Below are 9,380 nucleotides of genomic sequence, written 5' to 3'. Positions count from 1 at the left end.
GGCGAGCGCGCGCCTCCGCCCGGCCAATGAGGAGCGGCGCGCGATCGCGTGGCGCGCGCCGGCGCGTCACACGGCCGATGTATCCGTGCGCGGGGGCCCGGTGACTCGCCCATAACGGCCCCGCCCCCACCTCCCGCGCCGCAGCGAGGGACTCTTTAGTGTGCGGAGTGCGCTGTGAGCAGTGAGGCGGCTGGAGCAGACAGACACGCTGCGACTCTCGCCTGCTGTGCGCCGCGTGTCCTCCTCGTCGCGATGCTGGCCACGGTGATGGAAGCTGGCAACGCCGTGCTGGAGCAGATGAGCCCCTCGTCCTGGGCGCTCGCCGCGTCCGCGCTGCTCTTGGCGGTGGTGCTGGGCGCCAGTCGCGGAGCAGGGAAAGCTCAGGTGAGATGTGGTGCATCTCCCTCACCACCCACCTCCCTGCACACCGCCTCCCTGCACCTGACCTCCCTGCACCTCGCCTCCCTGCACGCCGCCTCCCTGCACCTCGCCTCCCTGCACGCCGCCTCCCTGCACGTCGCCTCCCTGCACCTCGCCTCCCTGCACACCGCCTCCCTGCACCTCGCCTCCCTGCACGCCGCCTCCCTGCACGCCGCCTCCCTGCACCTCGCCTCCCTGCACGCCGCCTCCCTGCACGTCGCCTCCCTGCACGCCGCCTCCCTGCACCTCGCCTCCCTGCACGTCGCCTCCCTGCACGTCGCCTCCCTGCACACCGCCTCCCTGCACCTCGCCTCCCTGCACGCCGCCTCCCTGCACGTCGCCTCCCTGCACATTCCCTCTCTACAAATATAACTCTCACCCCTCTGCACTACATCTCTCTCACCTTCCTGCACATAAATTATCTCACCTGCACATCACCTCTGCATATCATCTCACCTGCTTGCACCTCGCCTCCCTGCATCTCACCTCACCCCCCCAACCTTATCCCCCCCTGCCCATCTCGCCTCCCTGCACGCCGCCCTTCAACTTCGCCACGGTGGTTATTGCGATGGCCGTGTTGCTCGGATGTTAAGAGTGCCGACCCTAGCATCACCGAGATCCTGGGTTCGAATCGTGGTTCTCTCAAGTGCAGTGAGTTAATAGTCTCGGCCCGGTCACCAATGACTGCACTTAAACCCCCATTCCATAAAATTACCGTATTTTCCCGCATATAACCCGCGGGGTATACCACTCTTTACAAACAAGACCCTGCGGGGTATATGGAGGTGCGGGCTATCCCAAAAATATTTTACACGTGTGACATGCCATAACTCGTTTATTTTTTTCATGGTAGGACTATCCACTGTGCAACACTTACCTTTGACTTAAGCACTGCTGAATAAACCACTCGCACTAAAATTGCACATGTTATCACGTTTTAAATTATTCCAATTGTTTGGGGGGAGAGAGAGGTGGGGGCTTGGGGGCGAGGCAACGGCGCTTACCATAGTGCCGCTATTATCTGCGCAGTGCGCAATCTACCAGCGCTAAAACTGTACTTATCTACCAGTTACGTGTTACTTTTGTTACTTATTTACTGTTTCAAGTTCACTCGTTTCCGGTTAGTTTTTTTCTTTGTGCACGTTATGATTTTCATGTTAACAATTTATAGTGGAATGTATTACAAATGTAAACTTCCTATTTGATGAAATTAAGCTGCGGTAACGACGTTAAATCTATGAATGCATGCGGGGTATATGTTGGTGCGGGCTATCTGAAATTTGTTTTACATAAAACGCTATTTTTGCGGGGTGTATGCGTCTGCGGGTTATATGCGTATGCGGGTTATATGCGGGAAAATAAGGTAGGTTCTGCCCGTTATGTCAATTATTTCCAGCTCTGATAATTTTAAATACTGTACTGTATTTGCTGAAATATGCGATGAAAATGATTCTCTTTAGTCGGGCGGGTATAAAGTGCTGCCCCTACTGACTTTGTTGACCTGAGGTCACTTCGAGGGATCTCAGAAATAGTTCTGATATATCCCCTTCAGTGGGCCACTGTTTAACACGAAAGATTGCACTGCCCTACGAATTCGGTATGCATTTATTAAATCGCAGCTATCTTTTGTCATGATCTAACGCGGACTGCTCGTGTGGCGATATCCCCGTTTTCGCATGAGGAATGTGCAGTGAACAGGACTGCGTATGTCTCCACAGAAGCACCCGCCGCACATCCCCTCGCACATTCCCTTCCTGGGCCACGCCATTGCATTCGGACGCAATCCCATCGACTTCCTGGAGAACGCCTTTGAGAAGGTAAGGCGATGCCAGCTCGGGGTCCGGAGCGCAGAACGGCTTAAGACATCTTAAGATAAGATTTCGCGCAACTCTCGAGTAAGAGTTTGTGAAGGTCCAAGATATCATACAGGTAGGCAGGGACCACTCGTAAGTTTCATACACAGCACGTTGAATGCTTCTGCACCCTTTGTATGACCTGACCTCGACATCTCTGCACATCGCCTGTCCCTGTGGCTGTTGTGTTGTTGTGGGGCAGTATGGGCCCGTGTTCAGCTTCACCATGGTGGGAAAGACGTTCACGTACCTCCTGGGCCCTGACGCAGCCGCACTGCTCTTCAATAGCAAGAACGAGGACCTGAATGCCGAGGAGGTTTACTCGCGCCTCACCACGCCCGTCTTCGGTCCCGGAGTGGCCTACGACGTGCCCAACCCGGTACGAGATGTGGCAACGCTCGGCCAAGTCTAATATCGCATCACTAGCCAGTCACGTCTCTTGCTGTGCGTCCAGTTTGGCTGCACTGCAAAGTGACAGCGGGGCCTGAAATACAAGGTCACGATGCCCCTGAAGCCAAGTATGTTATTGTAATGCCTATGTCACCCCGTGCTCTACCATGTCCAGGTGTTCCTGGAGCAAAAGAAGATGCTGAAAACCGGGCTCAACATCTCCCAGTTCCGGCAGCATGTGCACATGATCGAGGAGGAGACACGAAACTACTTTGAGCGCTGGGGCGTGAAGGGGCAGCGTGGTGCGTCCTAGCTCCGCATCGCTCACCACATTTTCTGTTGCTTCACTTGTCTTTAGGTCCAGCCGTCATGCTGTGCTTAGAACACTCTACGCACCGATAGAGCAATTCTATTCTTATGGATGGCAATATGTTCGGGGGCTAAATGTCGAGGTCTTATATTTCTGAACATTTTGAATTATGTTTGTATCCTGTGTATGTTCTGTCATCCATGCAATGCTCTTTCTGTCTCTCAATGCAATTATAAGCACGTATCACTCTATTCTTCTTTAAATCGTTTTCCCATGCTCCTATGTGCTGCAGACTTCTTTGAGGCCCTTTCGGAACTCATAATCCTGACGGCGAGCCGCTGCCTGCATGGCAAGGAGATCCGCGCCATGCTCACGGAGCACGTCGCACAGCTCTACAGCGACCTCGACGGGGGCTTCACCCATGCCGCCTGGTTGCTTCCTGGGTGGCTGCCCCTGCCCAGCTTCCGGTAACAGCTCTGGCCAGGCACTTGCAAAGCAAGACAACCTTATACTTGTGATTCAAAACAGCAGATGGCAAGAAAGAGTGTTGCTCACCAAAAAGATCTTCCCAAAGATGCATATCGGCAGCTCTTCTCAGGATGGAAACTATGAATCTCCCAGTGAGGGGCATACAGTAGAGAACAAGTACAGATGGTTGAGCCTGCCAATATAAGACCAGGATAACCTCCAAAGGACATCTAAATATGGGGAGGCACTGTCCAGTTCTGGTGTGAGGTGGTGAGCTTAAGCAAATCACCCATAATGCACCCAATCTCATGAGATATCTGAAGCCAAGCAGTTTTGAGCCTGGATAGAGTGTGGATGGGTAACCGCCATGCACGCCGGGTTTTCACAGGTGGCTTCAAGACACTTATGTAGTGGTCTGCAGATGGCAGTACAGACAAATGTTGTGGTACTGTGCTTCTATGCTACTACATGTACTCCCTGCCTTGACAAACCTGCATTGACCAGCCTGATGAAAGTCAAATAACCCCCATGACCCACAGTGTGGGGAGGTCCTCATCTAGCAGTGTACATATGAGGTGGTGATATGACAATGCAGGGTGTTTACACCTGTCATCTTCAAGATCCATCACCTGCAATCACTCACCCTTTTGAACACCCATGATATTGAGCGGTGGTGCCTCTGTGCTCCGTGCTGCCCTAACCTCAGGAAGCGAGACCGGGCACACCAGGAGGTGCGGCGCGTGTTCAAGACCGTCATCCAGAAGAGGCGGCGTGACGCCGAGAAGCAAGACGACATGCTGCAGACCCTCATTGATGCATCCTACAAGTACTGCCCCCTCCCCCTCACATCTCGGTGCCTTTGCTCATACGTGTGTGCCTGTACCATGACAACTGTCTGTGAACTTCTGTCCATTGTTTTCTGTAATGGCCTGTATCTGTAACTAACAATTGCTGCGACAAAGTTGACCCTGACTGGGATCTGAACTCACGTTCTTTTGCTTGTGAGTCGAGCGGTCTGCATGGCACCGCCTCTCCACGTGTTGGGTGAGAGGCAGCAGCGCGGTGTGATCTAAAGGAAGGTTGCCATGTGCCCGAGCCTTGTTGCTGTTGGTGGGCTGTGGCGATGCAGTGTTGTGTGTTTTGCGTTGCCAAGATTAGCATGGTTAGCTACGTACAGGGCGAAATAAGTTCTACATACATACAAATAAAGATCCAAGATAATTGTGTCGTCCGTTTTTAAAAGTTATCATTACATTGTGGTTATTTTAGAAATATTTTATTTCCTGATAGTATTCAGGATATAAATAAATAGCTATTACCAATGAAATTCGTTCTTTACAAAACATTTTTCGGAGAAAATGAAGGCTTTGCAGTTCACATAATTTTCATAGCTTCTTTAATTGCTTGATTAAGTATTGTGTAACTAACGTAATTTTTGTTACAAGCATTATGGATTGTGACGTTCAATGGCGGAGCCAGGATTTTCAGGTAGGGGGGCAACCCCTCCAGCAATGAAAAATGATAGGAGTTTAGTCATTAAGGACTTGTTCCTTGATTTTTTTTTATGCGTGTGTGGCGATGGCGCAGCCATCGATCGAGTGTCGAATTCGAACTATGTGTGATCTGCATTGCGCTCACTGAAGGTGAATGCCTTCAGGGAAGTTGTGTACTATATACGCAACTGCGCACAATTCTGAGTCACTTATAACTGCTTTGCCGTTATATATTGCCAATTATGGACTCAGACTATTGTCCTATCATCTCAGAGTCCCTGGCACGTAATAATATGCTACACAGTGGCAGTGGGGGTCGCAAAATGCCGATTTATTACTAATAAACCACAATGATCCTGTCGAATTTAGGGATTTCGATCGGATCATTGGGGGGGGGCACGTGCCACCCCACCCCCACTAGCTCCGCCAGTGGTGACGTTGCAATAATTTAATTATGGCAGGCTCATTTTGACTGACTCCAGTTGAATAACTTTTAAGTAATTTTAATTCGTACAGGAAGTATATCAATGCGCACAACCATTACTATAAAATAGAAAATACAATTATAAACTCATGGGAAACTGATAATGCGGTAATCATCATCATGAAATGTCTATCGTGGTGTGTGCGCGCACGCGTCAGGGATGGGCGAACGCTGTCGGACGATGAGATCGTGGGGATGCTCATAGGGCTGTTGCTGGCCGGGCAGCACACATCGTCCACGACGAGCGCGTGGCTCGGCTTCTTCCTGGCACGCGACCCCGCACTGCAGGCGCGCTGCTACGCCGAGCAGAAGGCCGCGTGCGGGGATGAGCTGCCACCTGTGGAGTATGACCAGGTATCGCCACCCAGCCTTGCGGAACGCACTTAACAGAGCACACTGCTTCTCCATTGCATTGTGTGTGCATGTGTCTATCTTGCATCCTGTAGACCTGCAGCTAATATTTAAAGTATTTGAATCAATTATATTTTGTAATGCCCAATTTTTTTTTATCATTTATTCCCAGTGCCTTAAACATTGGACATAGGGCAGTTTCAAATTGTGTATCGCTAATGCCGTCCTCACGCCCGTACGCACCCAGAGCCAATGCCATGAAGATAACGCTGCTGCTGATGTGCGATGAGTGTGCGGCATCCGTGTTGTTTATCGTGCGATGCATGTAATAAGTGTCCTGTGTTTAAGATGTGTGTATGATGTGTATCTGATATTTACGTGGTTTGGGTATGATGTGCTCAGCTCAAAGACCTCGTGGTGCTGGACAGCTGTCTGAAGGAGACACTGCGCCTGCGCCCGCCAATCATGACCATGATGCGTCTGGCCAAGACCCCACAGGTGCAGCCTCTTGAGCCTGAGCCACATCCTTGAGCTCACTGCTGTTTTAGGCCATGATGAGGTGTCGCCAATGCTGGGAGAAACTTCTACCTGAACCTTCTATGTCGACCACTTGGGGCACCCTTGTCACTCAGTCACTTGCCAAGCTTACCATAGTTGGTTGGTAGGTAGATTGCTGTGGCATTGCCTGCCTTGGATTTATGAACTGGAATTCCTATCGGTGATTCTTCTATAGACAGGCTGGACCCTGCCACAGAAATCGGCACTTGTCAACAATGGCTCAAAGCGACCAACAGAGAAGAGCACTGCTATAACTGTTGTTGACACAAAGCTTAAGGTGTTGAAGGTAACTACTGGAATTCCTTATATATTGACGATGCTGGCCATGTGGAATTTTGGGTAAGCTTAACTTCCTATATGTGTGATGCTTGCTGTGCTTGTGCAGACGGTGTGTGGCTACACCATCCCTCCGGGGCACCAGGTGTGCGTGTCACCCACGGTGAACCAAAAACTGAACTCTGCGTGGACCCAGCCCAGCAACTTCAACCCTGACCGGTTCCTGCAGGAAGGAACCTCCAACTCAGAGAAGTTCTCCTATGTGCCGTTCGGGGCTGGTATGTTCACGCATGCACTTCCCGTGCCCTCATACTGTGGTTGTTGGATGTTGCTGTGAACAACATTTTCCAGTTGCAAGTAATGTACTCTTTCATATATCCATGTACATAAGAGTGGTTGTATCAAGTACAGTGATAGTGGCAAGAGGCGAGATTATTTATTTAATCGGCATTTGATTGACCTTGTCACGCTAAATCTCGTTGTTGAATATCTTCGTGCGCATGTTTTTTGTGTGAAGGACGCCACCGTTGCATCGGGGAGAACTTTGCCTATGTGCAGATCAAGACTATCTGGTCCACTCTGCTGCGCATGTTTGAGTTTGAGCTGGTGGATGGCCACTTCCCCGAGATCAACTACACCACCATGATCCATACGCCCAGCAACGCCATCATCCGTTACCAACGCAGGGACCGCTGAGCCCAAGTCCCACTGATCAGACCATCTGCGTCAAGGCAGGGGCTCTGTCCACATCAACCCACTCACCACCATCTTCCCTGTGCTGCCGTCCAGCACTTGTGCAACCATATCACACGTTCACTGCAGAGACTACACCTCATTGTCCACACTCTGTACATATGTAACCCTGTGCAAACATAAAATGCCTCTCCACCGATAAAATGATGTGATTCTCAGGGCTATGTCACTGCATTGAGCCAGCAACCACTCGGTTCCTGGGTTTTGGTCCCTATTGCGGTGAAATGTGATATTTAGCAAGTTTCACAAACACGATGCATACACGTGTGAAATCTGTCAAATACAGCTCGGCACTTGATTTTGTGAATCCCAGCCCTTGTGGGATGCATTAATGTATATATATATCAAGACACGAAGTGAAACACTCATCTGCACATGTGAAATTGAGATGAGTTGTGGGAAGATGCCTATTCAAGACATCACCACTAGTTTTGTGGAGTCATTCAATAATATTCTGTGTTGATGCACAATGACTCGGTGCTGTGCTGTCTAGGTTTCATGATGGGCCAGCCACCACTTTAGCTCTGCCTTGGGGTCAGCAGCGGAGTTGAGATAAAATACAAGTGTGTAAGAGAATCACTGATATGATAATTTTACATGTTACCGTGGTAATTTATTTGAATATATCAAACAAAGTGTTTGGAAGTTTGTGCATATTTTACAAAGTTGAAGTTAGAAATTAAATGTTAAACATTTAATCCAGAATGATTTACCCACACGGATATACTGTACTTTGCAAGAAACGTGAAGCCTGCTGTCTTAATTGTATCTCATACGTTGTGCAATGGCGTTGCATTCGTAGACAATGGATAAAATAAATTTTGCGTTTGTTACTTGTAAGTCTTCAGTTTAACGTGAACGGCAAAATGGCGTGGAGAAAATAAACCATGGTTTACATGGGAGGTTTTTTTTTAACTTAACATTCGTGACAGCAGGAATGAATATTCTTTGGTTCTTTCGGTAAAGTCACCTAGATAGAAAAAAATGACAATAAAAATAAGGTGAATAAAAATAATACTGAAGCCTGCTTCTTAATCGGAGTGTACTGGCAGTCTATAATGTAGACTAGCAATGGTTATTAAGCTGGGTGAGTGTACTGGTAGTCTATGATGTAGACAACCTCGGTAAGTACTGGCAGTCTATAATGTAGACTATAGCCTACATTTTTTTTTAAATGCCACCACGTTTCGATCGCAACACACACGGTCGTCCTGATGACAACCGCTTGTGTCGCAATCGAAACGTCGTGGCTTTGTATTTAGATTTTTCAGGCTAGTCTACATTATAGACTGCCAGTACACTCACCGACGTTAAGAACCAGGCGACAGTTTCATGATTATGCGCATTTTCTGCATGAATCGAGGGAGACCTGTACAAATGGCTTCAAGGGCATGCGCATGAAAGGAAATGTGGAATTCAACGTGGTGGTAAGATGGTGTTGTATTCCCATGTTCAGTTCACTGTAGACAATTTGCAGTTAACATTTTAGTTTGAAAACTTAAGGACCTGATTTTTTTTGTAGTGGACAGTGGTAAAATTTTGTTAATACCCCAAAACAGAGGAATGTATTTTGTAAACACTTTGTTTTGTATGTTATCCATGCCACGTCTAACAATGGTATTTTATTTACCGACATTCTTCGTGATAAAAGCACACGCTTTTTGCAGCCAGGCATATGCTTGCGATTAAGCACTTTGGGTACGTGTATTGATGGATCATGTAGATGTGAAACTAGCAAACTCATTGGGATAAAGTGCATTAACTGATTTGTGTGGACCCATGAACGTTGTCTCATGGGTATGCGTTTTCTCAAGGTATTCTGGTTTCCTGATACTCAATACAAAATAAATTGACAAACATACCAATACAAGACCCTTAGTCTTTAAGACTCGGTGAGCCATTCCTGGATATATTACATTATGTAAACGAATTTGATTTTGTTCATTTATCACCTGGTCCCCTTCCATTGTATGACGACACCGACCAAACAACCGCAATACACACAGCCACGGTTCAAACGGCCA

At 48.5% G+C, this 9,380-nt stretch overlaps 1 protein-coding gene across 1 annotated transcript; it reads left to right on the top strand.

Annotated features, from left to right (window-relative positions):
* Window positions 1-144: 144 nt before the first annotated feature.
* CYP51A1 (cytochrome P450 family 51 subfamily A member 1) lies at window positions 145-8,390 on the top strand. Its single transcript, XM_032960699.2, has 10 exons — window positions 145-384; window positions 2,139-2,237; window positions 2,476-2,652; window positions 2,839-2,965; window positions 3,266-3,440; window positions 4,148-4,267; window positions 5,577-5,772; window positions 6,172-6,267; window positions 6,713-6,881; window positions 7,121-8,390. The coding sequence occupies exons 1-10, from the start codon at window positions 253-255 to the stop codon at window positions 7,297-7,299; spliced, it is 1,470 nt and encodes a 489-aa protein (XP_032816590.1). The 5' UTR covers window positions 145-252; the 3' UTR covers window positions 7,300-8,390.
* Window positions 8,391-9,380: the final 990 nt, after the last annotated feature.

Source organism: Petromyzon marinus, chromosome 2 (genome assembly GCF_048934315.1).
Source record: "Petromyzon marinus isolate PM22_M1 ecotype Great Lakes invasive population chromosome 2, UKy_Petmar_22M1.pri1.0, whole genome shotgun sequence".
Taxonomy (NCBI): domain Eukaryota; kingdom Metazoa; phylum Chordata; class Hyperoartia; order Petromyzontiformes; family Petromyzontidae; genus Petromyzon; species Petromyzon marinus.
This window is presented reverse-complemented; position numbering and strand designations above follow the sequence as displayed.

Bases quoted from the DNA above. Each gene is read 5' to 3' on its own strand.
- CYP51A1 (XM_032960699.2), top strand. From the start codon at position 253: ATGCTGGCCACGGTGATGGAAGCTGGCAACGCCGTGCTGGAGCAGATG. The intron at 385-2,138 runs GTGAGATGTGGT...ATGTCTCCACAG, and splicing joins GCGGAGCAGGGAAAGCTCAG to AAGCACCCGCCGCACATCCC. The intron at 2,238-2,475 runs GTAAGGCGATGC...GTTGTGGGGCAG, and splicing joins TGGAGAACGCCTTTGAGAAG to TATGGGCCCGTGTTCAGCTT.